This window comes from Catharus ustulatus, chromosome 26 (genome assembly GCF_009819885.2).
Source record: "Catharus ustulatus isolate bCatUst1 chromosome 26, bCatUst1.pri.v2, whole genome shotgun sequence".
Taxonomy (NCBI): Eukaryota; Metazoa; Chordata; class Aves; order Passeriformes; family Turdidae; genus Catharus; species Catharus ustulatus.
This window is the reverse complement of record NC_046246.1, coordinates 4,532,872-4,560,067: the sequence shown is the minus strand read 5'-3', so window position 1 is coordinate 4,560,067 and position 27,196 is coordinate 4,532,872. Positions and strand designations below refer to the sequence as shown.

The following is a 27,196-nucleotide window of genomic DNA, read 5'->3' as shown; positions in this document are numbered from 1 at the left end:
CTGGGGGACTTTACTACACCTGGAACTTGAGGGTCCATCTACCTACTCAGCACAGAGCACCAGACAGTGGAAGTTTACAGTCTTTTGCAGAGTTGAGTTTGAATGCACCAAGTATTATAGCCCAAAAACAACCCAGGTGTGAAGGATTCTGTATTCTTCAGCTTTTACTGCATTAACTTTATGATAGAAGAACTTGTTCCTCATGGCTTGCTCACCTTGCAGAGCCCTGTGGATCCTTTAGACTCACAAAAGGATGCATGAAGATTTATTATCACTAGTGAGCTTATGAGTCAATGGGATATCAGTGAAACCCTCAGAGTATGTGAAAAAGAACAAGCCAGCAGTCAGAGGAAAAAGCTCTTTTTTAAACAGAACAAGTTACTTTGATAGTGAAAGCAAAAATGGGATCTTAAAGCCATCTGTCAGGAAACAATCTCTGCTCTTTATAACACTTCCCACTCTTTAGTCTGCTTGAACATATAAACAGATGAAGCATTAATGACAAGAATCCCTTGCTTGCCTTACTCAGGGGTGACTGGCTTGCTCCTGGCAGAGACACAGAGCTAATGTTACAACAGAAGTGCTGGCTCCTCTGTTCTCAGCTCCCTAGGTTTGCATGGACAATGAATTCTGATTTTCCTGCTACAGCAGGCCACGTGGACATGAAGGAATCGATACATCACAGCACTTAGGGAAGTGTAAAGTAACAGCAGATTTATTGCTGACTTGCTGCAGGACTTAAAGCATGTCCCTTAAATCTTCTGTGCTTTAGGTACTTTAAACTACTCCCCTTTCAATAAAAACTAAGTGCAATATTGCACTTATTTCAACAGATTGCCACTCTCCAGGCAGGTAACACCACCCTGCTCAGCAGCCAACTTCCATGCGTTTAGGAGAAATGCAGTTTTCTGTAAGCCAACCAGTAATCAAAACCAAGCTCTTCTATCTCTTCAAACAGAAATTACATCAGCTTTCAACATTTTTTCATACACTAAGTCGAAGCAGTTGTGTAGGCAATAAAGTTACTGCAGAATTAGTGGAAGGTGTCCCTGCCTGTGGCTGTGTGGTTGGGACTGGATGATCCTTAACGTCCCTTCCTACCCAAACCAGTCTGGGATTGTATGAACACCAATGAAGGTGAGGAGGGTTGTTACACACTCTGGTGTGCTGTAAGTGTTTCAGCAAACTCCTGCACCAAGCCCCATTACTTCAGTTACAGATCACAGCTGCAGAACATCCCTTCACACAGTCTCCACAATTTTCAAAAAACAAAGCAGATTTGTTCTTATTTTACAGGTTTGAGGTGAAAAGACATTAGCAGCAACAGTTTTCAAGGGCAATGCACCATCACCAGCGGGGAAAGATACTCAAGACCTGCTTGGCAACTCTGATCTGAGCAGGAATATCAACGTTAAGCACCAACTCCACATGTTCCGATGACCCAATCTGCTTTCCAAAAGGCCTTGATTTTCCAAATCCTCAAGCAATTCCTCACTGTGTACCCTCCCAGGTGAGTCCCACCTTTGCTCAGTGTATGGCTGGATCTTCTGCACGGTGATGTCTGAGTCAAGGACCCCCAGCAGCACCCCTATCTGCCGGATGAGCATCCCCTTCTGCCGCTCCGTCAGCTGGCTCACGTTCACATCCAGAATTATCTCCACCAGGTTATTCTTCCTAGGATCTAGAGAGATTGTAGATAGCACAGATCTTTAGAGTTTAGCAGCCTGGGCACAAGGCAGGGCTTTAGCTATCTTTCCAGGATGTTTCTGATTTGAACACAGAACTACACAGTGGCACTGTGGGAAGAGATACAAGTATGACTTTCACAGCTAAGAGAAGCAGTGAGAGTGTCAGCCCTCAAAAACCACAGGAAAACACAACCATATCCCCCAAAACTTTTCACATTTGCAGTTCTAAACTGGACTAGATGACACATTTTCATTCTAGTATACTGTATCCAGATGGCTGCAGGTAAATGTGGTACAAAACCCAGACTCACCAGGTTTGACCTCCACTGTGGTCCTTTCCACATCACTCTCTCCTTTGGCATCTGTTACTCTGAGGTGAAATGTGTAGGTCCCTTCTACCAGATTAGACAGGAGGAGGACAGGATGCTGGTCTGAATTATTTAAGACTTCCTGGAAGGCAGAACAAAGTATGAGGGAACAAATTATCAAAGTAGCACCATGTATCATCTTATTTCAGGATATGACAGAGTAACAGCCCAACAATGAGCTCTGCATTTCCTCAGGAGCTGTCAACACTACCTTGCACTGATTTTTGAGATCCTTTACAAAAGAAAGCTCACCCCAGCTGCAGGACTCCCCTCATCCCGGGTCCACAAGTAGCTGACAATCCCCTTATCATCAGAGGACTTGGATCCATCCAACTCTGCTGTGTTTGTGGGCAAGGTGATGACAACGTTACCAGCAATCTTTGCAACGGGCGGCTTGTTTATCTCTAAATAAACAGAGAGAAAGCACTTGGAGAAAGATCTTGTAATGCCCCAACCAAAAATTACTGCATTAGATCTCCAATGTACCCCAGAAACCCCTGTCTAACCCTAGGGAAGAGAAGGGAAGTACTGCAGGACTAAGCTGAAGATACTGTTCTTCCAGAAAAGGGCAAACCTCAAGGCCACTACAGTGCTCTCCACATTGTCTCCCTCCATTCTTTACTTTTATTGTGTCTCTGAGCACAGGTTTTGCTGAACTGCTCAGAGAGAACCTGTGGCTGAGCAGCTTTGCTTGTGGCTGGATGTACCTTCTTTGACGATGACGTTGACGGAGCTTTGGCTCTGCAGGTTCTTCTCATCTTTCACTGTCAGGGTGAACTCGTATGTCCCAACCTGGAGGCCTGTGACAGTGGCAATGCTGCTGTTGGCATTCTCCAGCTTCACACCATCTGGACCCCTAACCAAGACACAAGGGGTTTGGTTAGTTTTTGGCCTTTTTCAGGGGTTTTGATCTGTTTAAACTTTGCAGAGAGCACTGGAGGCAGCCTTGCTCTAAACAGGAGCCTGGAAATAAGAGTCCATGATAAAAAGCAAAAATGTTCTCCAGTTACAGCAAGATAATCTGAAGAGTAAATGCAGGATCCAGAACAAAAAGCAGAATTTCTGGCAGTTTAACATTTTGGTTCATTTTAAACCAGAGGAACACTGATAACAGCATTTAGGTGGTGTTTACAAATAGTGGTACTGTCAGCAAATTGGTTTGTGAACTGCACAATGAGCCAATTTTGTAAAAAAAAAAAAGGTGCAAAGCAAAAACAGTCCTTTATTTCTAGGGCTTTGCACAGACTTTGCATTAGCAAGCAGAATAAGCTACTGCAAGTTGCTCATAGGCTTTTTCCTGAATTCCCTAAAGCATTTCAAGGAATTTAGAGTTGGAAGACTCATTTAAATAAATTGCAGAAGCACTGAGTTAAGAGGCCCTGCTGTTGTTTCAATTACAAGGGTCAGTCTCTCCATGAGACCAAGACAAAGCTCCACTGCTGTGAATGGAAACACTGCTGAGCCACACCACACTCAGAGTGGCAGTCAAGTCTAGAGATGAAGGCAAAGCTATTTCTCATGCTCAAAGAAAATTCCACTTCTTTCCAATCAAACATAAATCCTTGTCGTATTCAGGTCACTGGTAAAGCTTGTCAGGCCCAATGTGATCATGACTGAACACAGGGGAGGTGTGAGGGTTGTTTTAAATGAAAGATTTAGATACACAAGAACATGGAAGGGCATACACACCGTGTTTTTTCCCAAAGAAAGAAGACTATCTTCTGGTCATCCGAGCTCTTGCTGCCATCTAGAGTGGTGCTGTCCACAGGAAGAGTCAATTCTTTATCTGGACCAGCATCTGCCTTTGGGGGTTTGTTGTTCTCTGGAAAAGAATGCAGGATTTCTCATACACACACCATAAAGGTGAAACTTAAAACAGCACCATTAAGATTTCTCCATCTCTTGCCCACTACCTTGTACTCAGATAAAGTGAGTAGAATTCTGTGAAGAATTCCAATGAGCATTTCATTCACACATCTGCAATAAAATGAGACTGAAAACTAGGAGTTCTGATTTTTGCTGTCATTCTCCAAGTACTGCTCCATTGTTCCTGCCCCCACCCCAGGAACCAGCACCATGGGCAGACACAGCTGTTTGGAAATACAATCCTGCCTTTATTGCAGGAAAATATCAACTAGGTTACATTGTGTGAAATAATAGAATGGCCTACAAAGGAAATATTCCTACAAGCTTTATTTTGCTCATTTATCAGCAATATACCAGCCCAGAATGGCCCTAAATCAGAACAGTTTTTTTGAAAATCAAGGTTGCTGACAGATTGCTGCTCACCTGCAACCCCTGGAAGGGAAGCAGCAGCAGCAGGTAAAGGCAGCTTACCTGGTTGGACTATCACAGTGACCTCTGCAGTGGACTGGTGCCCAGCAGAATCAGTCACTATGAGCTGGTAGGTGTAATCACCTTCCTGCATTGCAGAGAGCTGCAAGACTGGTGTCCTCACACCCTGTGAGAAAAGATATTCATGGATTAAAAACAATCCCCACACAGATGATGATGGACCAGAAGACTCTGAATCTAAAGTAACTATTACCAGCACATTCTAGGGGGTTATGAACAACTCCTGCTAGGGGAGCAGGAGTCTGTGCCACTTCAGCATGCAAAGCTCTTGCAGCTGAATTTATGCACACTGCAAGGACACTGCTGTGGGACATAACAAAAGTAATGCCATACAAGCAGACCTTCTGGGATTCAGTAGTTCCCAACTCCAGTAAAATCTCTGGGGAGCCCTGTGCAAATCCCACACATTGTGAACCTGATTCATGGACTTTCTTATGCTATAAATTTTACAGTATTAATAATGTTTAAAATAAAAATGACACAGAAACAAGTTCCAACATTTACTGTTTAGCACTGAGGAGAGTCTGGCCAGTATCAGCAAAATTTAGACTGCAAGATTCAGCTCAAAAGTTCCCACCTCTCTCAATCCCCCTTCTTCAGCATGATTTAAAACTGCATTGCTCAAGAAAGGAACATGATGCCAGTGGTGAGGCTGGTGCACCAGCTCAGCCACCAAACCAATAGCAGCTTCACACAGATTTAGCTTTAAGCACACACTTAATCATCACACATTTGCTCCGTAGGATTCTAAAAGACATTTACTAACCATGGTGTTATTATAGATAAAAACCCAGCTAGTGAGCCATCCAGAACACTGGAGAGCTGCACTGACCTGCATCTCCATCACCTTCCCTTTGCTGTTGGGGCTGAGCAGCCACTCGTAGCTGACAATGCTGTGGTCGTCCGTGCTCTGGTTGCCGTAGAGCGTGATGGAGTTCTGGGGCAGGGTGATCACCTGGTTTGGGCCAGCATTGGCCACTGGGGGATAATCCACTGCCTTCTTCACAGTCAAGTTGGCAGTGGTGGAGTTGCTGGCACCATCTGAGTCCACGACTGTTAGACTGAAGAGGGAAAAGAGAAGTGAAAGCACTGAAGAGTGATGGTGATCAGAGCTGAATACATTCTTTTCTGAATACAAACTTCCCCTAATGTCCAATTACCAGCCTCAAAGTTCAAGGAATTCAACAGCCACATCCATCTCTCACTTGAAATCTAACAACCAGTTCCAAGGTAAAACACAGAAGTGCATTACTAACCCACAAGTGGCCTGGACACAGCACATCTCCTCAGGTAGGGTGGTACCACAAAACACAACAGCTTTTTTCTAAATCTAGATCTGAACATGGATCTGATTAGTGCACATGCCAACTGTTTACCAAGAACGCAGCATTCAGTAAGAGATACTCCAGTTTATCTTACTTTAAATAGATCTGCTGATGCAGTGATGGACATCACACCAAAATGCAGACCAAAACAAAAACACAGGACAAATACAAAAGTAAAATCAGTACCACCTATTGCCCAGGTTGTACATGAAACTATTAGGCCTCATTCACTTATCTGAGACAAACACATTGCATTTAAAAACTGGAATTGAAGACTGCATTTCTTCCTAAGCCTTCACCCAAAGAGTTTAGATTTGACATTTCAAGAGACATTTTGCAGCACTGACAGACCAGCCATCATCTTAACCAGGGCTACAAGCCAAGAATAAGAAGTAGCTGGACAGCTTATCTCTCCTGAAGTGCCAGCCTACAAAACTACTTGAAAGTGTAGGAGTGGAGAGAGAGAACATCACAAAACTGAGTCCTCTCCATGCTTTGTTTTGTTTGTTTTTTAACCAGATGAACACTTTAGGAATTTCATACATTTCACTCTTAAGGGATGAGAGCTGATGGACTCTGGCAGGTGTGACCTACCTGAATGTGTAATTGCCAGGTACCAGGTTGGTCAGTGTCAGGATGGCAGTGTCACTGGAAACCTTCTCCTCCCGCAGGGGACCCTTCAGCTCTTCCCAGTGGTAGCTGATAATTTTATCATCATCCGTGCTTTCTGTTTCAGTAAAGGAGGAAAACACACACACAAGGAGTTGGAAAATGCTGCTTCACAGATTCCAGATGGTCAGTCCCTACTTCTGCCCTGGGCTTAGTAGGCAAAGATATTTTTGGTCCAAGCCCAGAGTCTGTGTTGTGCTCACACACCCAAACTGTAACAAATCAGTGCTAGCTGGGGCTAAGACAACCTGAATTTGCTTAAAGGAACTCCTGAAAAGCTCTAGTGCAGGTCAAGATCACTGAAGGTGGTGTGTCAGTAACTTACATGTTTGAAGTTCAGCCAAGAGCCCAGTAATTTTGACTGACAGTAATTATTTTTTGATTCTAAGCAGCAACCTCCAGAGCTTTTCCTTTTTTAGGAGATTAGCTCAGGCCAGTGCCCTTCAAAAGGGAACACAGAGAGGTGATGTTGTGTGTGTGTTCTGCTCTCCTGGCCAGAGAGGCTAATTCTTTTCACTGAATTGTGTTTGACAGTGTCACTGTTTCTCTTAAACTTTATGCAAAAGGCCAGCCCAGGACCAAACACAAACCAGCCCTGCTGGATGCTGCACTCAAACCTGCAGATACTCACTGCTGCCATCGATGAGAGTGGAAACGGTCGGCAGGGAGATTTCCTGGAAAGGTGGGGACACGATGGCAACTGGAGGCTGATTCACCCGGGGCTCTGCAACAACAACCCAGCTGTTAGCATGACAATACAGGCACAAAGCCCTGGCCAAGGAACTGCAAAACTATCAGCAACAGTGATTTGTGCTTCCAGCATGTTCTACACCAGCTTGGGGAATCCATGCTACCAAAAGGGAGTTCAAACAGTGTGGAGGTGAACAGCCAGCACACCAGAGCTCTGGGAAGGCTGCACTGCATAGGTTTTCCTCTACTGGGTCAAGCACCTACAGCTTCTTGCCACAGTGTGACTGCTGCTCTGAAAATTGAAGGATTTCGGTGCATGCTGCCAGCTGCAAAGTCACTGCTTATAAGGAAATGATCAGCCACAGCACCCAGAAGACCAGCCACACACTCCTGCTAATTTAGGGAGAGCAAGAACCCTTCTTTGCCCACAAAGCTTGTACAAGAAGTCTTGCTGAAGACTGCAAAATGAAGGGGTTTTATTGAAACCTGTGACTGTCTCTTTACACAGGCCACCTAAAAGGTGAGGCAGTCAGGACAAGATGCTGTATCTCCACCAGTTCATCTGCAAATCATGTCTTACAATAAGGAATGAGATTTGACTTAACCTGCCTATGGTTGGGAATGATATTCCTTACTGGACAGGGAAGAAAGCAACCTCCAAAGGAGCTGCAAAACTCTGGCTTCTCTTCAGCTTTTGTTCCTGCTGCTACAAGTCTTTTGTCAGACTGCAGCTAGTTTTTATAGAAGCAGTGGCCTTTCAGGGTGAGGTGCTTGCTGAGCACTTCCCTATCAGCATTACAGCTCTTTTATCAAGTGGTTGGCTTGATGCAGTACAGCAAAAATAGCTGTGTATTATCATCAGCTTCCCATCTCAAGAAATTATTTAATACACACATATGTGTGTGTGTATATAAACATATATATACACACACTGCAAGTTCACAGCACAATGAATTATCACCACACCAAACCAAACAATCTAACCACATGGTACAGCTGCCTTGGCCTGTCAGAGATGGGTGAAGTCAAGGAAAATCCAATTCCAGCACTGACCTGGATTCACTGTTACATTCACATATCCCTCTCCATGAGCATTTTCCCCATCAACCACGACTTTGAACTCGTACAGGCCAACAGTAAGCTAAAAAAAGAAAAAGAAAAAGATTATTTACCTACAGGTTGGTGGCACCTCGTCAGTACCTATTGGAAGGTCAAGTTCCTGTGCTTTGGCACAGGAGCACCCAGGTAATTGTGCTTCAGCCTCTGCATGCACAGCAAAGGGTGGTTTCTAGGTCAAAATGGTATCACACATATTTCAGTTTACAATGGCTATGCAGAAACCAAAGACTCGTATTTCTCTCTGTCACAGGACTGTCAGTCAAGCTTTATTTTCCAGCAACAATAGGCAAATAGAAGAGAGATAACAGAGATTAGTTCAGGTTGTCTGGCTACTGGAATCTGTACTAGCAGATTGCATTTGAGGTGAGAAAGGCTATATGTAAGAAGAAAATCTCTTCTTGTGTGTTTTTATAAATGCAAGTGTTTCTTCTCTTCCTTCTAGGGGACATGAGCCAGGCAGTCACCTCTTCACCATTCCCTGTTGAGCCCAAATGAGAGGGTGAGGGACCAGGTGCTGGATAACAATCTTGATACCCAAAAAGCTGAAACCCTGACAGAGACCTGCATGCTCCTTTCAAAGGTCTCGCTCTGCATTATATCCTTACTAAAGCCTGTACATTTTTTTTCTGAGTGCAGTAGAATCCAGGCTGCTGGAAGGAATGTCTCAAGTACAGAACTGTATATTCACAGTACTTAGAGTCATTTCCTTGTTAAGAATCCCCATGTGCAGGAACTGGCAACCCTTTCCCTGTCAGAGCTTGTCTAAGAGCAGCAGCCAGGGACATGCCACGAGGTATTGCAGGGCTCTTGTTAATGGAAGCAGCAAGTTCCTCTTCCAGTGGGCAGTAGAAGGCTCACACCTAATCAGACTACCACACTGTTCCAGGAATATTCCCACCCTTTGCTCCTGCTAATTTCTGCCATTTGTGTGCCTTGTCACACTTCTTGTAGGCAGCTTGTACCTCCTGAAATCAATTCCTTCTTTCCCTCGTGCCAGATCAATGTCCTTTTTCTATAAGCCTCAGAAGAGGGCTTGCAGTCAAATGTTGGCTGCCTGCCCATCATGCAATTTCCTATTCATCCTGAAATCCCATACAAGTCTTTCCTGGCTGCTGGGGTCCCCATCTTCTCCACTGGCATTTAATACAACAGGATACAAAGCAGCCAAAGCTTTACCTTAGACAACTTCAGGGTCTGGGAGTCTGGCTTCCCTGCCATTTCCCCACTGTAGTCTTTTGGATGAGTAATCAACTCCCACTCATAGGAATATGTGGTTCCTTAAAAAAAAAAAAAAAAGAAAAGGTCCAGATGTTTGTTTTCAAAGCCTGTCTTTCTGCCACACTAAAGAACTGCAAAGGTATTAAACATTTACAAGGCACATTCTGCTGTACTGTGGAGAAATGAGACAGCTTGGGTTGCGGCTTTTTGGGAATATACCCAGGAAAAGAGACAATCTGTGCTTCTAAACTCATTTACTCTGGAATCAAAACTCATCTTTCAGCCTCCAAGGCAATAAAGAGCTTTGGAACAATCACAGCTCCAGGATAATAAGAGAGAAAAGCCTTATCACATCCTGAGATCCTGCAGACACAGGAATGCCAATTTTTGAACAGGAATGAATCAATCCCTGCTGCTGCACAACATGGAACACACCTGCCTCTGCAGCTCCCACTGCCAAAGTGGAGACAGTTAAGATAAGAACTTTAAAAATACCTGCCAACAATTTGCATGATGAAATGAGGAGTGTATAGAACGTGTTCCTCAGCAGGCAAATACCCCAATTTAGATTTCAATTACTTGCTAATACAGCTCAGTTCCTATCAGCAAACATCAAGAATAGATGCTAAAAATCCAATTCTTCCTCATACACTACCCTGACAATTCGCCATCTCTTCCCACAATCTCCCAAATCCACTGGTTTTGTAACACTTTCCATTTTTTTGTGTCCTGCTATTTTCTCTAAGAGGCAGCACGAGGTAGTAACTGCATATGAAACATTTCCACAGGAAAGTGCTCTCTGACAAAAGACATTTTCAAGACTGCCCTCATTGCATGCCATACATAATGACTGTTTGCCTTTTCACATCCCAAGCCCTTAGCAGAACTCCCAGGGAAGCCTTACCAGGTGGTGGTTCAGGAAGCACAAATGCATTTAGCTGAACTTCATTCTTTGGCAGGGTCACTTCGACGCTGTCTCCAGCAGAAACCACCAGTTCCTTCATGGCTGAAAGGGACAAATACAGAATTGGAAGAGGAACAGGAAAAAAAAAAAGTAAATAAATCCACCTTGGTTTCAGTTTATGGAATAAACCCCAGCTATAAATGATGATGTATTTTGTAAACATCCTGTTCAAGAGACCTCCCATTTCAGATTTCCCTCTGTTTGTCAATGCAAAAGCACTAATGGGGGTTTACAATTTTTAGACAAGCCCAAAATAACTCAGTCACCTCTCTCTTTGCAGATACTGTGCTGAAATGTGGCTCTTGGGCCCTGCACAGGGGAGTCTCTTCACCCAGGTCCAGCAGGATGGGAAGGGCTTGATTTGACAGCTTTTGGCAGAGAACTCAGCTGCAGGCTCATGGCACTGCGAGACAAACACTGCTACTTCCACCCTGCAACTCCAGAGCTTCACAAATATATAAAGAATCCACAGAATTCCTTTTCTGAAAAATTGCTTGAGGGCTCAGAGAACTTTTTTAAACCTGCATAGCTGCCATGGAAGTTCAAGATACAAACCTGGTCCTTTTATTTGTATTTTCTTTTCCACCCCCGCTCAAGAATTTTCTTACCATTCCATTTCAAATAAACTGACAGGTTGCTTTTAAAGACTACAGGGTAACCTTGAAAACTATGGCCAGGGACATATTTTTTCTGCTTTTTATTAGCATTAAGATAACCAGAAAATTGAACACACTTCTTAAAAACACTTCTTGGCCTCCTCATCTCCCTCTTCCCATTTGCTTTATATTTGTCTTTTTATTATTGGACCTGAGAATCATGCATAGAAAATATGCTTTCTTTGGTTTGACCCTGTCAAAGACAATGTTTCAGAGGTATGCACAAAAAATCCAAGTTCAAAAAAATGCGAAAAAAAGGACCTTAAACATTCAGCTATTTTCCCATCTATTATTTATCTATCTTCCAATTTTAACAGCTTGTGGAATTAATCACCTTTCTTTCCCCTCTCAAATCCTCCATCAGTCTTTCATCTGCAAAGAGTTCCAAAGCAAAAAGAAAATCAGATCTCATTAGGAAATAATAAAAACAAAACCAACACAAACAGATTTTAAAAAACTGGAAAAACTTGGTAGCTTGGGAAAACTACACTTTACATCATCTCTGCATTTGTTAGCAAAACCAGGAGGCCCTGGTCATGTTAGTCTTCCAAGACAAGCCAAGGAAGATGTTTAAAGTGTATTTTCCACTTTTAGCTGGGGTAAGCCCTTAGAAAAAACCCAAACCATTAACTTGTCAGCACAAGCAGCCAATGAGCTTCCTGCCAAAAAACATCTCTGGATGCAGTGCTTCCCTTATACTTTCCATTTGTTCCCTTGTAAGGGAAAGGAGCCCTAAATTCAAAAGAAATTCAGCTGTGAATGCTTCAGCACACTGGATTAAGTGAGTTCTGAGACAGCACACGAGCAGTACACGCCATTCCCTGTGCGTAGCCAGCCCTACAGGGAGAGCTGACAGCCTGCCTGAGGGAACAGAGCTGCCAAAGGGCATTTTGGCCTTTATGCATTTTCAACAGTCTGTTTTAGGAAATAGCAGTGTGAACAGAAACATCATCATGCTGCAAAGCTGATGGCTAACAGCCAAGTACACTGCTCTCCACGGCTGAACTGTGCAGAGACACTTCAGGGACAGAAAATAATCAGTTACACCCTTCTCTGAGCACATTAAGATTGCTGCTCGGATTGATGGATAGCAGCATGCCAAGGCTACTGGAAAAACACTTCCTGGGACTCTGCCCCACATCACATCTCAGCCTTCACTTTGGCAATTAAGATATCCCCATTAGTTCCCAGCTGTCCTCACATGCAATGGTCACATGCAGATTTATGATGCCCAAGTCCCATTCCAGACCTCAGGAGTTACTGGGATTCAACAGCACACATTCTGACACAGGTGGCTCAGCATTTTCTCCAAGGTACCACAATTATCTCCTATTTTTCCACACTGCTTTGGCTTGAAAAAGCCTGAGCAGGTGACATTTGCTGGAGACCTGCAAGTCCTCACCTGGCGTGGTGGCAGGAGTGCTTGGGGCTGCAGCAGTGCTGCTCTGGGCTGTAGGAACACTGCCATTTGTGGGGACTCCACTGGGCACAGAAGTGGCTGCCTGTGCCTTTGCTGTGCTTTTCACTGGCACAGGGTTGTCTGTGGGAAACACCTCAGAGTGAGGATGGGCATCATCAGGCTGCCCAGGCTTCTCAGTCTTCCCTGGAGCTGTCAAGTCCAGTGCCACAGGGCTGGAGAACGTAGCCACCACTGAGGGTGCTGGTGCAGATGTTCCTGTGTGGATCTGTAAAGGAAAAAGTTGTCTGAGTTTGACCTGAACACTGAATGGCAGTTTTACATTGCCCTTCTCCTCCTCCACAGTTATGGAGGCTGAAAAATCCCTGGTTTGTTTTTCCAGAAGGAATTATTACAGCTTCCTCTTCTGTCTTCTGAAGTGTTTCTCCATGCTCTTCCTCCACAACAGACAGACCATTTCTACCCCAGCTGAACACCAGTTAACACCAGACTTAGCTACAGCATTAAACAAGGCTGTTGATGTGGCAAATATAAGAGAAGATCCAGATTCAAAACTGCAGTGAGGGGAGCTAAAAGTACAGAAAGGTGGGATAAGACAGACCCTAAAGACAGGGACCACAAACTGGGGTTCATTTACTTTGGCTGTGATTTCTTTTTCCTGAAGCCATGCAGTTGGTCAACACGAAGCAGGAGGATTGCAGTAGCATTTTTATGTAATAACTGAATTGTTACAGCAAGAGGAAATTTATTTTGGAATTGCTTTTCAAAGCAAGGTGAGCTGACACACTGAGTTCCCTGCGTGCCTGCCCCAGGAGATGCTGCTGGGCCAGGGAGAGGAGCTGGAGGGCAAAAGGTTTGCTGACATCCACACAGGATGAGCCACTTGATTGAAAATAATCAGAACAATTTCCTTTCTTTCATCAGAAAATTCCTTTTACCTGGCTCCATTCCAGTTCCTAGCCTACCAGGCCACACTCCTGACAATTTACCCTCCACCGTGAAGTCCATGTGTGTAGCACCTTTCTTTTAGCTAACTCTATTTTGAGAACAGCTGCTAAATATTTAAAATGGAGCAATTTACCATCTTTGAATCAGAAAGTGCTTTGGAACTGAATTTCCCATCACTACTCCCCATTAGAGGAGTGATTAAAAACTCATATTGAAGAAAATATACTCAAGCTTTCAGACCATGCTGTTGGTATTCCGTCCAGGAAACAGGAACTGCAAAAACACTCCAGACCATGGTGGGCAACATCCTTGTCAATAAATGGGCTGGGCTTTAGAAAATACTAAACGTTGGTTGTAAAAATAAAGGTGTGCTGCCCACACTGAACAACCAGCCAAGGCAGGTGCAGCACTGAAGGCACTGAGGGCTTCTCTGCAAGGTTTTTGTTTCAGCTTTAGGCAAATAATTTCCTTCTCTCAGCTCACTTTGCTCTCAGAATGTAAAACAATTGTTTGATTAATATCTGAGCTTTATGGAGCAAAGAATCAAACACTATTTGTTAGTGTTACAGACATAAGCTGTCTTCCTTTATTTGGTTACTTGTTAATGGCTTATTCAAACAAAAAAATGGATTCTGTGGAATCTATGCAGGAAAAATCTGGCATGCTGTTCTTCCTCATTGGCCTCAGGACAGTTGGATGTCCCAAGCTGTATCACCTTCCACCCACTGACAACTTCAAAGGGTACTGATCCCCCTTCCCCAAGATCAAGTTTGAAATGCTGGCAGGAGAAAGAGGGGAACAACCAGACAGGAACTCAAGTGAGACAAACTCTTTAGGAAAGGCACAGGAGCAGAATGTTTCCTGACTTCCTACCACTATAGGAAACCACTTTTTGCTTCTCAAGAATCCACCCAGAAGGGTGACAAGAGTGACAAACAACACACAGGAGATCCACATTCACCTGCTGGCCACAGCAGAGTCCCCACTTTGCTTTGCAATATTTCCAGTGAGCTGAATGCTTTCTTGACTCACTTTTAAATCCAAATAAAACCCCACTTTACAGTTAAGAGAGATCTTCTTCCTTCCAAAAGTCTTCAGGATGAATTGACAGCTAAATGTCTGTGGAGAGCTCGAATGAGATAAGCTTTCCCTGGGGCAATATAACAGTCAAAAATGCCTCCAATGCTTGCAAGCTGAGACATTTCTTATCTTTGCTCCATAACTCTGAATTCTTTAAAGCAAAGAACAGATTATTTCATTCTTGGGGATAAACGACAAGGAGACTAGAAGTTTGCCAGCTGTCCTATCTTATTAGCTTAGAAAATAGAGAGAAGTGACACATCGGCCTGAGTCAACACAGGAGCCTCTGACAATTTTGATTCCAACCCCTGAATGCCTTTGGCCTGAGACAAATTGCCTGGTGTCCTTGTCTGAGAGTCCCATGTCTGTTAGAGGGACAAGAGCAGCCCTGTGCATCAGAATCCACAGCAAGCCCAAGTTACTTGAGAGAAAAATACCTCTGTCCTGGAATTTACTTTTATTTTTCAATTTAAATAGCCCTGATCTGAATTTACACAACGGGCTCTTCTCAGTTTAGATGATGTCCCTGCTGCAGTAAGTGCCACATCTGAGAAGACTCTTAAGACACTAAAATGTAGGTAATGTCACAAACCATTACAGAGTTAGTGCTGGTGGTGAAGAGAGACATTTCCTTGCTCCTCATGGATGAAAAGCACCCAGCCCTTGCAGGAAGTGTGACAGCAAGAGCCAAACAGGGGCTTTGATGTGAGAGCAGGAATGAGGTCTCTGGCTCTGTTGCAATGCTCTGGCTCCAGCCTTTCCCACTCTGCCTGCAGAGCTGCTGCAGTGCTGCAGCAGCCTCACTCAGCAGCAGTGTTGCACTTAAATGCTTCTCCTGACTGGCTATAAAATGTGTTGCTATATTTTAAAATTGACAAGGAATTCTACAACGAGACATAAAAAACCTGGTGCCTAGAAAATATCACTCACTTTAATGAAAAAGTGGTAATCTCCCTTAGTTAAGGGCTGATGAGCAGGATGCACTGTGGTTTATCCTGGTTCCATAGCATGGATACAGTAAAACCAGAAATAAATAATCACTGCAGATAAGCAAATGCCATTGCAGATGGCTGTGGAGCCATCAGAACTGCAAGAGGAAAATTCAAACCCGCAGAGGCAGTGTTTACCCAAAACTGTCATTTTCCCTCTCTCTGAGCCTACAAGAGCACAGGAAAAGATTTGCCTTCCACACATTCAGTGCTCAGCAGAGGACAAAAAGCACTTTGATTTCAAATGTCCTTTCCTGCTTGAGGCATTTGATGCTCTCAGGTATGAACAGCCAGCAGTGTCCCCATTTTCCAACCTTTCCTAAAGAACAGCATTAAACACCCAGCCATGTGCTCCATGGATTGGACCAAATGTAGCCAGGAGAAATTCTAGTGATTTCAGCATGGGTGTAACTTTATTTTGGTCCATAACCAACCCTCCTGGAAGGTCTGGCCATGTCCCAAGAACACATCCTCCAATGTTGTATCCTTGGCTCACATTAAACTGCTCTTGGATTTGAAGTGCAAGGACAGCTGCAGAGTTGGCTTTGCATTTTGCAGGTAAAGTTGGATGGTTCAATAATCCCAGAATTAGCCCAGGTGGATATTTTAATTCTTCCTTCTCCTCAAAATCTCCATCCTAAACCTCAAAAATGCAAATGCCAGGAATTCCATCATGCCCCTATATTTTAGTAGAAAGTTTTTATTTTTATGAATTTGCATTTTGTTAAGAGACATGGACTTTCTTATTAGGAAATATCATCAAGGAGAGTAAAAACCTTTCCCCAGCACACATCCAACAGTGCACATTAATGGCAGTGGGAGCAATTTCTAAAGATGGGAAATCCTGCATGTTCAGCAACATTCAGAAACTCATTAATCAGTGTAATTTAATATTTGCAACCAGTTTACTAGACACACACTGGACAGTAATAGTAGGATAACCTGGAAAGCAAAACTGCAAACAGAATAAGCAGGGAGATGTAAAAGCTGGTCCCCAAGAGCAAGAGATTTTTTAAGAGTGGCTGCAAAGACATCTGCTCACATGTGTGACAGCTGAGAGAATGGGGTCACCCTGCTCAGCTCAACTGCTGGGAGTAGAAAAGAACAAGGAGGGTGGAAAGGCTGCAGCATTGCAGGGGAGAGAGAAAGCTGAGCTCAAGTTGGCCCCAGGTGCTGGGGGGGTTCTGGAAAATCAAACATTTGTCAAGTTTTAGTGCCTGGTTTCACCCTGGCAGCCTGGGAGCTCTCAACAGTGTCCCTTGGCTGCTTGCCACATCCTGCTGCAGGGTGGTGGCTCAGGCAGTCACAGCCCTACCTGCAACCAGGATTTGAAAAATTCAGTCATTTCCAGAACCACAGGCACTGGTTTTGTACAATGCCAAATCCCTGAAACACGGCAAAAGCTATTTCAGGAACAGTTTAACAAAGTAGAACTGTATTTCACCATCAGGAGTGCACAAGCATTTTTGAGATAAGGCTCAAAAAACTATTTGCAGATGTAAAAATACAAATATCACTTAACAATTCAAATGTGCCAAATTCTCTGTAATATCAAGATGTACTGGTTTAACACTGTATGTATTTGGAGTAGAGATTAAACTGATTTCATTCACCCTGTGCCAAGGTAAGCTTTGGTGGATTTGAGAAACAGGAGCACTCTTCAAAAAAGAGAACATTTGGCATTAAGATGCCAACTCAAGCAAGCAGATTGACATAGAAATACACTGTGAGTGCTATGCATGACTCTATAAAATAACACAAAAACAAATAATGTATTTAATGCCTTGATTCAGCATTAAATGAACACAGTTTATTTTACTGCGTGGATCTGAACAGGTTCTTTTACAGGTAACAGCTTTCAGCTCCCAAACAATTCCCACTGACATGTTACCATTCCTTCCCATCTGGGCAAGCACACTGTGTGATTATACAGAGGATAAGCATTATCACAGACTCCACCATGCCTCACCTTTATCCCACCTAAGAAAAAGGGGAGAGGGGAAACCTACCCCAAAACCCAAACAAAACCCCAACCACTGGCCATGCTTTGTTGACAGGAGGCTGAAAACTGGTAACCTGGAAAGGTATCCCATCACTTGGGCAGTTCCAAGTCAAAATCCACCTGAAACCAAACTGAGGATGGGGACAGCTGTCCCAGACAGCCCCAGCAATCACTTACCTGGGGCAAGTCGTCAGCATCCTGTGACCTGTTCACATTATTGCTCTTAGGAGGGAGTGCACTTCTGGGGTTCTGTTCTCTTGGATTCTGTCCATTTTTCAGCAAGTCTTGCTTTTGGTTTTCTTTCTCAGGAGCAGCTCTGTCTGCCACTAAGTGCCTCAGGACCTGATCCTTCAAGCGCTCTGCTTCACTTTGGCTGCTCCTGGAGCTCTCTGCCAGATCCCTTCTCAAGAGCTGCACGCTGTTACCTGCCAACCTCCACTTCTGGAATGATCTCCTCAGTCTTTTCTTCCTCTGGACAGGGATATCCCAGTCCAACCACTTGTGACTCCAAGGCTTCACACCACCTTCCATATGGAAGTTTAACAAGTGCGCTGTGCTTTTTGATTTCTTTAAAAACACCAAAACAGAATCTGAAAAGCCAGTCTTGTTGGCCTGACACGTGCCAGGCATGGTGCAGTTCACCTGGATGCACATATTCTCCAAGAACCAAAAGGCATCACAGGTGGGGTGCTGGCAGCAAGTGGTCTGACAGGAGCTCAGAGTATGGAACCCTTCCAGAAGCTGCAAATGGTGACCTGCCCACGATGTCAAACGGCTGCCAAGCAGGATCTTCCCCAGCTCACATTTAGATCTGTTCCAGTTTGCATCTGGGAAAGAGGAGGAAAGACAGACAGACAACTCTCAATCCTTTAAAGCAGTGGATGATAGATCTCACCACTATTGCCAAGATGAATTTGGGGCACAGGAGAATGGATACAGGAATGTAAATCTGACTTCTCAGAATCTCTATCTGGCCTCACTATCCAGTAGTCACACAAGATTTTAAGGAACAATCTGCTCCTCCTTCCTAAGCCACCACCATCCCTTCCAAGAGGGATGGAGAAGCAGAAGTGAAGACAGAAATGTTCCTGTTTCAGAGGAGCCCATAATTCCCACACTGAGCACTGGGACAAAGGTCACACCATGTTCAGAGACAGAAACTGAACCCTGAAATCCCAAGTGCAGTTATTTACTCCAACCAGTTATGGTCTTGCCTCTCTGCCCATAGTCTGCCTAGAAAGAAAACACTGCAAACAGTGGCACTGGTTTGGTGAAGAGTACAGAGGCATTTTTAACTCTTCCATGCTGATATTTGACATCAGTTGCCTATTCTGACTGAATTTGCTCCACTTGGGAAGTTGTTAACAGCTTCTAGAAAAGGGTTCTGCAAAGCAAAGCCTTGCAACTTACCCTGCCACAGTGTTTTTCATTAAAAACCCTCCAACATTTGGCATAATTTCTGTTAAGAGTCAAGTTACTTCAGGTCTCAGCTCTGCAGTAAAGCAGCAACTGCTTTGCATATGCATTCTTTTTTTCTTAGCATGAAAATTTTGCAGGGATCAATGGATTAAAAGGCTTCCAAAATTCAGAGCTCTGCAGATTAAGAACTCCCTAAAAATAGCCTAATGACCTATGGGACTGTTACACTGTGCTGTGTTCAGCATCCAAGTGATAATAGGTCATTGGAAGATTACTTTACAAACAGTGTTGCTGGGCTGGGAGTTGTGCAGCTGGAGAATATGCTCCAGATCTGGCACCCTCTCTGTAAAGAATGGAGTTCTTGAACACAACACAATTGGGAAACATTTTGCTCCATTAAAATAAAGTCTGAATTTAAATTACAATATTCTGATTGAGAATGGACTCAAGTTTAGTGACCAAGTCATGGCAGACAGAGCTCTGAACCCACCACTGTGCAGAAGGGAGAGAAGCTCCTCACTTGAGCAATGAAACAGTGTAAAAAAAAACTCTGCAAATGTTCAACAGCAAGAGAAGGTGACAAAAGCACCTTTAAAAACCTCAGCACCCTTGTCACACCTCATCAACACACAGCACTCCCTTGCAGAGAGAGAAGACAGGGAATCTGTGTGCCCAGGGCAACAGCCAAGCACATCACACCTGAAATGCCTGGACAGCCAGAGCCTGGCACCACTGTCACAGCCACAGGCAGGGACAAGCTCCTGGCACCAACCTGATGGAGCTGGAATTAGAACAGAATATGGAATCTGTGTACACACCAAACCCACGTGTATGCACACACACTCTCCAGACTTGGAGAAACAATAACAAATTGAAAAATTACAACATTGCTGTGAATTTCAGCAGGATCTCATCCACTCAGATTTATGTTTTGCCTGTAAAATTCCTTTTCTGTTAAAGGTGAATCACGTCCCTAATATATCCTGTGCATGAGGGAAGTGTGCTGCTTCCCACATTCCTAAAATCCTTCCTCCTCCACCACTGCTCATCCATCTCTCCTCATATGTCAGGCATGGCTCACACATACCACTCAAATTAAGGCTTGATATGGAAGCAGTGAAATTCAGCAGCAGTTTCTAGTACCAGGTTTAGAACTGGGGCACACACAGAATGGGGCACATTTAAGAGAAAAATATTCCCAGGGAAGCTATCCCTTGTGACAAATCACTACATAACACATGTGCTATATTTATTCATCTCAAATGTAAAGCCTGGATCCGCAGAAACATCTCCTCAGCATGTCAGAGCTATGACTTAGCCTGGATGACACACCACTATCATGCTGAGAGCATTCTGCTGCTCTTTTAACACACTGCTAAAACAAGATTTGAATAATATTTTGGCTACATTTCATTTCCAGAACTCTGCTAATGGCCACTTGGGACATGTTTATTTGAAATTAGCCAGTATGTTCTTCTGAATTGCTGTACATGGACAGCTTAAAACTCAGATAACTCTCAGGAATGACAGAAGTGAACATGCAAGCCCCAGAGTGCCAGCCCAGCATTCCAGATGTGGATTTTCCACAGAGACATACTGATTTTCACTTGCTCTGGGAGAAAACAGAGTCTACACTGACATTTCATCTGTGGAAATCAGAAACATTCCTGAGGATGAGTTCCCTCCTAAGCTCAGCACCACACAAGTCACAAGACACCTGCACAGTGGGTGTGCTTAGTCACTTTTCCATATTGTTTTTGTCACATCAGTGGAGAAAATTGCTCTTCCCAGGAACCCAGGAGTTCCTGTCCCAGGGATGCAGCTCACAGCTTTGCTGAGCAGCAGGGGAATGGAACACACAGGAACAGCTTCTATTAATAACTTCAGGTTTACAGACTTGCCCAGGCAGTTAATCCTGCTGGATAGCAGATTAATGATTAAAGACTTGACTGTGAACTTTTTAAACCTGCCACACGTCAGTCAGTTATGTCAACACAGTCCCCCTTGCGTAACTCCACATGACCACGCTCGTTTCAGCCATAACTTCACAAACTCCGCTGCCTCAGTGACACAAACAAGCCCAAAATAACAAAAACTCTGCAATGGAAAAAATGTCCACATCAGGGTAACCATGTCCATATAATTATATTTATTTCTGCACACGCAAAAACCTTAATTTAATGGACTCTTCACTCATTTAACCGTTGGACTTGATGATCTCAGACCTGCACTGGTCCAACTTTAACAATTCTTGAGTCCTGGCTTTAACTCTTCCAAGCAGAGCAGGCCTTAAATACACCAACACCATCTAGAACACCCTCTATGAGTCTCACAGGAGCTCTAACTCTAAACTTCCAAGAAATTACTAAAGCCAGGAAATGCATGCAGGAAGCCCAGCTGATAAGGAAACACTCACCATTCAAACACACAACCCTTTGCTAGGACCAGGAATACAAACACGTCTTTCCAGGGTCTAGATTAACTGATTAAGATCACACAGCTCATGAGCTTAATCAAATCTGCCACTGGGAACTGTCCAGGAAGGTCCAGTAATACAACAGGGACGCTGCAGCTGCCTGGAGAACACGTCCACATAACTGGGAAACAAAGCAAACCAACCCCTTCCCAAACCAAACATCACACAATCCATTAGAGGAAAACTTCTAAGTAACCTGGTTATTTACTTGAGCAGGAGATTGGTTGCTCAAGTTTGAACAGGAAATAAAAAAAACAAACATAACCATTGTCAGTAGGCAAATAAAGACTTCTGACACACTGTTCTTGGGAAGAGCGTTAAACACCTTAGGGCTAAAAAACACTCTTGCTTTTCCAGGTCGTTTTCCTTAAATTATTTTCCAGATTATCACTTGTTCCTTTTGTCAAAAATTAAGTTTAGAAAAAGCGCTGAGATATAAGCTACACTTTTGAGAGCTCATTTAGTAACTGCTAAGGGTGGTGCTTTGTTTGGTTTAAAAAATAAGCAACAGCTTTGGTTTGTTAGTTTAAAAAACTCAATTAAAAAGCAAACCAATTAAAAAAAAAAAAAAACGCTACCATGTCTACCAAAAAATCATTTCACTTTTCTCTCAGAATATTTTAAAAAAGTAAGAGGTATAAAGACTACAAAAACCCATACACACAGTCCCAGAGAGAACAAAAGAGTCACCTGCATTGGAGCACAAGGCACACAGGCAAGTGCACAGGTAGAACAGCTGCAGGACTCCCAGCTCCCTCACAGCTTTGCCCAGGCAGTATCGTGACAGGAACCAGGCGCTGATGCTGGGCTTGGCTTCCAACCTCTTCTCCATGGCCTTTTTGGGCAGCAGTGGGGTTCTAGAAACATGTAGGGTATGAGACACAAAACATCCTGTGGCAATTGAAATGTTCCTGTACAGATCCAGCGAGACTGCAAAACGAACAGAGCATTTGTGGTGGAAAAGAAATGTCTTATCAGCTGTGATTAGTCCAGCTGTTGCTAAGGAACTATCAATGTCTGATATCCAAATGAAATCTGTAGTGGCACAGCTCCCAGTGCTGAGTGCAGAGGTCTTTCCCTTGTGGTTTTCTCCTCCAGACCCCATTTTTCATCTGGTATCACAGTAGCTGTCCACCGGATTCCAAACGGGCATTGGGGAAATTTCAGTTTCAAATGTGCCTGAGGATTGGACACCCAGGCAGCAGCACGAGGATAATACAGGCAGTGACAACCCCTGCACATCTGCCTGGCAATGTCACTGCAGGCACGTCTGTGTTGGCTGGTGCCAGCCAGAAAAGGGAAACGAGAGCACAACAACGCCGGGAAACTGGGATCTAACGCCCTGGTTTGTTCCTTATTCTGCTCCACAGGTCAGGGATCGCCAAACTTCTCTGCCTTTCTAATGCTAAAGGTTATTTAATAGCCTCATATGCTAATTGAATGTAAATTATCTCTAGGTGATGCGGTAGGAGAACATTAATTATTACACAGGTAATAAACGGTATGTATTTTAACGGAGCAATGAAAGCACCATTAGGCACTAAATGGCACTAAATCTGCCACTTCTGAAGAATCCAAAGAAAATGCTGCTACAGGGAATGCTGCTACAGCCAGATCCACCAGCGCTCCTCAAGCACTCTGAGCTTGTTACACCTCAAGGAACGGCACTCAACCGTCCGCAGCAGAAGAGGAACACACAAGCGAGGAAAACTTCACGGGGATAACCCCGCGCCTGCTCAGCCAACAGGTCCTTGAGGAAACTTTCCGCCGCCCCAGACCCCCGGTCCCCGCACCTGCCCGGCCGGAGCCCCCGGGGCCGGGCCCGGGCCCCGCGGGAGGCGGCAGCGCCCTGTGCCACCGGCGAGTACGTACCAAGGGCGCATGGCGAGGCTCGGCGGCTCCTCAGCGGCTCCTCGGCGAGCTCAGGCGGGCACCGGGCGCCGGGCACGGCCGGGGCTCCAGCGCGACGGGCCCGGGGGCACCGCGGCCTCCTGCCCCGCGGCCATGGCAGCGCCCGCGCACGCTCACCCGGAAGCTGAACCGCCGCCTGCCGGCACCAGGGCTGGGTCCGGCTGTGCGGGCAGTGCCAGGGCTGCGGAGCCGCAGGTTCCTGCCGCTCGCTCCCCGCCGCCTGTCCCGGTCGCACCGGGCGGGGCGGGCGCGAAGGCCGCGCAGCCACAGGTGATTTGCCCACAGTTCCGCGCGGAGGCGGCGGCTTCGAGCACCGCCCAACAAGGCCGCACACGATTGGTCGGCGGCGCGGGGGCGGCGCGCGGATTGGCTGGGGCGGCAGGTGGCGCGCGCCGGCAGGCGGGGCGCTGTGAGGGGAGGGGCTGGAGCCGGAGCCGTGAGGGAAGCGGCTGAGGAGAGGCTGTCCGTGTTTCTCTCCGGTCCTTCAGCCGCGCTTCCCGGCCATGGCCTCGGACTCCGGGGATGGGCACGCCACGCTGAAGCGGTGCCTCGGTGTGCTCAGAGACGCGAGGAACGACAGCGAGCAGTTCGCAGCGCTGCTCCTGGTAAGGAACCGCGGAATCGCAAAGGGAAGGCCAAGCAGCCTGCTGGACACGGGAGTGCCTGGGGGACGCGGGGAGGGGAGGATTGGGAGCTCGGAGCGAGCTGCTTCAGAGCTTTGGGGTGCCCTTCAGCAAAGCGAGGCAGCCTGGCACTGACCTGGCTGTGCGGAGGGTCGGTCAGTGCTGCCACACTTTTGGAGCACCGTGGTAAATCTCTGGATTAGCACTTGGGCCAAGTGCCAGCTCAGTGGGCACTTCCCTGCACTAATTAAAGTTGTTTTGGCATCTGATTTGCGACAGTTCCATCCTGATATGTACCAAATCCTTTTGCTATGCTTACACCCACTCTTGTTTTGCCTCATAGGTGACCAAAGCAGTGAAAGCTGGAGAGGTGGACGCCAAGACCCGTCGCCAGATCTTCGATGCCATCGGATTCACATTCCCGACCCGCCTGCTGACCTCCCGGCAGCCCCCAGCCGGCTGCCCCCCGCACACCTTCCGTGCCCTCGGCCTCACCCTGCTGGCCTGTTTCTGCACCGACCCAGAGCTAGCTGGGCACTCCCAGATCCTGAACAAAATCCCGACCTTCAATGAGATCCTGCTTTCCCCCTGCGACTCAGACAGCACATCCATGGTTGATGATGTGTACCAGTGCCTCAGCGCTGTCCTGGCCACGGCCAGGGGTCCCAGGGAGTTGGTGACCAAAGGGACAGTGTCTGCCCTGTGCCAGGCCTACCTGAATGGTGGTCACGGCTCTGACCGTGCCCTCACACTGCTTGTGGGGCTGTTGGCCATAGCAGAGGCCAAGTGCTGGCAGAGGGATGCTCCACAGCTCCTGGCTGTGCTCAGCAAGCTCTCTGGTGACTTCCTCAAGGCTGAAGACATGACCAAATTTGAGCTGTGTGAGGTTCTGCCTCACTTCATCCCCCTGTCACCTCCTCTCACAGAGAACTCGGAGGGCTCTGAGTGCCTCTGCAGACTTTACAAAGGGCTGGCTGATGTTTTGGGCAGTAAACTCAGCCAGTCACAGCGGGACCCCGCTCTGAAGCTTGCAGCTGGCCTCGTGCAGGCCTATGGGGCTGAGTGGATCCCAGCAGGGAGTGCTGGCAGCAAGTTCCTGGCCCTGCTGGTGAACTTGGCTTGTGTGGAGGTCCGCCTGACCCTGGAGGAGCCAGATCCCATGGAGATGGAGGGGAAGAAAGAGGTGATGACAGCTTGCTATGTCCTTATGGAGATGGGGATCCAGGAGTGCCTGAGGGAAGAGAACCCTCTGCTAGAAAATGTGCAGAAAATGCAGCTCATGAGGATTATGGAGGAGGCATTTGGAGCTGTAATATTCTACTTGAGACAGGTAATGCAGGGCTTTTAACAAAGAGCAGGTTGGGAGGGGGTGTCTGTGTGGAGCAAACTCTGCCTCTTAGCCCACTGTGGTTTCTAGATGTGTGGTAATTGATGTACAGTGACAATAATGTGTCACTTTGCTTTCTTCATGCAGGTTAAACAGGAGGAGCTGCAAGATCCTTTCATCTTTGCCTCTGTTCGAGTCCTTGGAGCTTGGATGGCAGAAGAGACATCCTCCCTCAAGCAGGAAATCTGTGAGCTCTTGCCTTTCCTTGTTGATTATGCCAGAAAGCTTTTCAAGGAGGGCAGCCCAGCTGTGAGTCTTCCCCAGGCAGAGCTGGACAGCACCAAGGGCTCTGCCTTACCCCAGGATGCTCTGAGGTGAGCATTTTAAGCACACATTTGTTGCATTTTAACGCAAACCTGCTCAAATATTTTTTTCTATTTTCACTGTCCCTACAGTGCCAGTTCTGTGGGGCTTTCTCCCCCAAGATGGATGTAAATGTAGGGCTTCTTCCTCATGGTCCAAATTTCTTTCCTGTTCCAGATTTCTGCTACCTGGATTTTGCCATTTGACAGCAGAGGACAGGCCCCGGGACATCCTCATCTCTGAAGGGGCACCAGCACTGCTGTGTGAGTACTTCCTGCAGCAGTGGGAGGTTCTGACCTCCAAGTCCACGGCCCCAGCACCCCTGACAAGCACTGAAATGAGTCTCCAGACCGTGTGTGGGATTTTCCTTAACCTGGTTGTGACTGCTCCAGACCTGGTCAGGTAACAGAGCTGTGGGAGCTGGCTCCGAGGTTGGCAGTGGGAAGAAAGGATGCTTTGTGCATCGAGCTTGAGGATCTGTTAACATGCTATGCTGAAAAGGGATGTTCCTTTTTCAACCCCAATTCCATTACATTTTTGGTGCTCTCTTTAACCTTAACATCCTCAGGTGCTTCTGGCTCTGCTCAGGAAATGTGCCAAAAAGGGTTTATTTTTCTCTCTAGGTGTGACAAAACCTTTTCCTCATTGATGGATGTGTTGCTGACCTCTCTTCCACTTCTGCTACCTCAGAAGCATCACCTGGTTCTGTCAGCAAACGTGGCCACTCTGGGCCTGATGATGGCCAGGATCCTCAAGGGGTCAGCAGGTAAAGGAAGTTCCCATTGGCAAAGCCCACTTTGTGCTGCACGGGCAGGGACCAGGAACCAGGAGTTTGGGAAAGCAAATATGAGGAAAATTGGTCCAGTTTGCTGTTAAAAAAGGGGTGAACCAAAAATGTTCAGGAGCTAGGAATTTTTGAAACATTCAGCAGGCTGATGTACTGGGATGAAGAGATTTCTAGGGCAGGAAGATTTTGTACCGCTCCACACAGCCCCACCTCAGGGCCCTTCTTTGAGTTAGCAATCTCTGCATTGTGAAATTCATTTCCTTTTCCTTTCAGCCCTCCAGGGAACGAAGTCTGCTGAGAAGTTTTTTGGAGCTGCCATTCGCTTCCTCTCCGAGGCCCACACGGCCCAGGCAGACCCCAGCAGCGATGGCCTGGCCATGGTGGTGTCACCCACCTACGTGAGTGCCTGGGATGACATCTGTGAGCTCTGGTTCCTGGGAATGCAGGCCCTGGCTGGCTGCATCCCCCTTTTCCCCTGGCTGCCACACACCATTCTCCAGGCGCACTGGCTGCAGGGGCTCTCGCAGTTGCTGTCCCGCGTTGTTCCCTCCTCTGTGGATTTTGAGCTTGTCACAGCTTTCCAGGCCGTGCTGGTGGAGCTGGCCAGAGCCAGTGAGCAGTGCAGGGATGTGATCCTGTCCCACCATGGCACAGAGTGGGCCAGTCTGTATGGAATGGCAGCTCTGGAACAGTGTCTGGCCGAGCAGGGAGGAGCCAGCAGCAATCCAGGTGGGAAATGAAGCCAGACACCTCAACACTTCTGCCGTGCTCTTTGCTGCCAGATGGGCACAAAAAAAAAACA

The 27,196-nt window shown here is 46.1% G+C and overlaps 2 protein-coding genes across 2 annotated transcripts in view; one reads left to right on the top strand and one right to left on the bottom strand.

Annotated features, from left to right (window-relative positions):
• Positions 1–23,344, bottom strand: part of LOC117007479 (dyslexia-associated protein KIAA0319-like protein) — a 29,493-nt gene extending 6,149 nt beyond the window's left edge. The window contains exons 1-16 of the mRNA XM_033080695.1: positions 23,256–23,344; positions 22,074–22,240; positions 17,666–18,315; positions 12,455–12,737; positions 10,337–10,438; positions 9,391–9,491; positions 8,149–8,236; positions 7,037–7,129; positions 6,331–6,463; positions 5,244–5,472; positions 4,394–4,517; positions 3,746–3,878; positions 2,764–2,912; positions 2,309–2,460; positions 2,000–2,138; positions 1,522–1,681 (exon numbers count right to left, since the gene is read on the bottom strand). Coding sequence (XP_032936586.1) covers positions 1,522–1,681; positions 2,000–2,138; positions 2,309–2,460; positions 2,764–2,912; positions 3,746–3,878; positions 4,394–4,517; positions 5,244–5,472; positions 6,331–6,463; positions 7,037–7,129; positions 8,149–8,236; positions 9,391–9,491; positions 10,337–10,438; positions 12,455–12,737; positions 17,666–18,315; positions 22,074–22,215 — 2,678 coding nt within the window. The 5' untranslated portion in view covers positions 22,216–22,240; positions 23,256–23,344. The remainder of the gene's footprint in view (positions 1–1,521; positions 1,682–1,999; positions 2,139–2,308; positions 2,461–2,763; positions 2,913–3,745; positions 3,879–4,393; positions 4,518–5,243; positions 5,473–6,330; positions 6,464–7,036; positions 7,130–8,148; positions 8,237–9,390; positions 9,492–10,336; positions 10,439–12,454; positions 12,738–17,665; positions 18,316–22,073; positions 22,241–23,255) is intronic.
• Positions 23,345–23,724: 380 nt separating this feature from the next.
• On the top strand, positions 23,725–27,196 carry LOC117007481 (neurochondrin-like). Its single transcript, XM_033080700.1, has 6 exons — positions 23,725–23,899; positions 24,261–25,247; positions 25,392–25,618; positions 25,785–26,009; positions 26,231–26,373; positions 26,668–27,196. The coding sequence occupies exons 1-6, from the start codon at positions 23,798–23,800 to the stop codon at positions 27,132–27,134; spliced, it is 2,151 nt and encodes a 716-aa protein (XP_032936591.1). The 5' UTR covers positions 23,725–23,797; the 3' UTR covers positions 27,135–27,196.

Bases quoted from the DNA above. Each gene is read 5' to 3' on its own strand.
- LOC117007481 (XM_033080700.1), top strand. From the start codon at position 23,798: ATGGCCTCGGACTCCGGGGATGGGCACGCCACGCTGAAGCGGTGCCTC. The intron at 23,900-24,260 runs GTAAGGAACCGC...TTTGCCTCATAG, and splicing joins AGTTCGCAGCGCTGCTCCTG to GTGACCAAAGCAGTGAAAGC. The intron at 25,619-25,784 runs GTGAGCATTTTA...TTCCTGTTCCAG, and splicing joins TTACCCCAGGATGCTCTGAG to ATTTCTGCTACCTGGATTTT.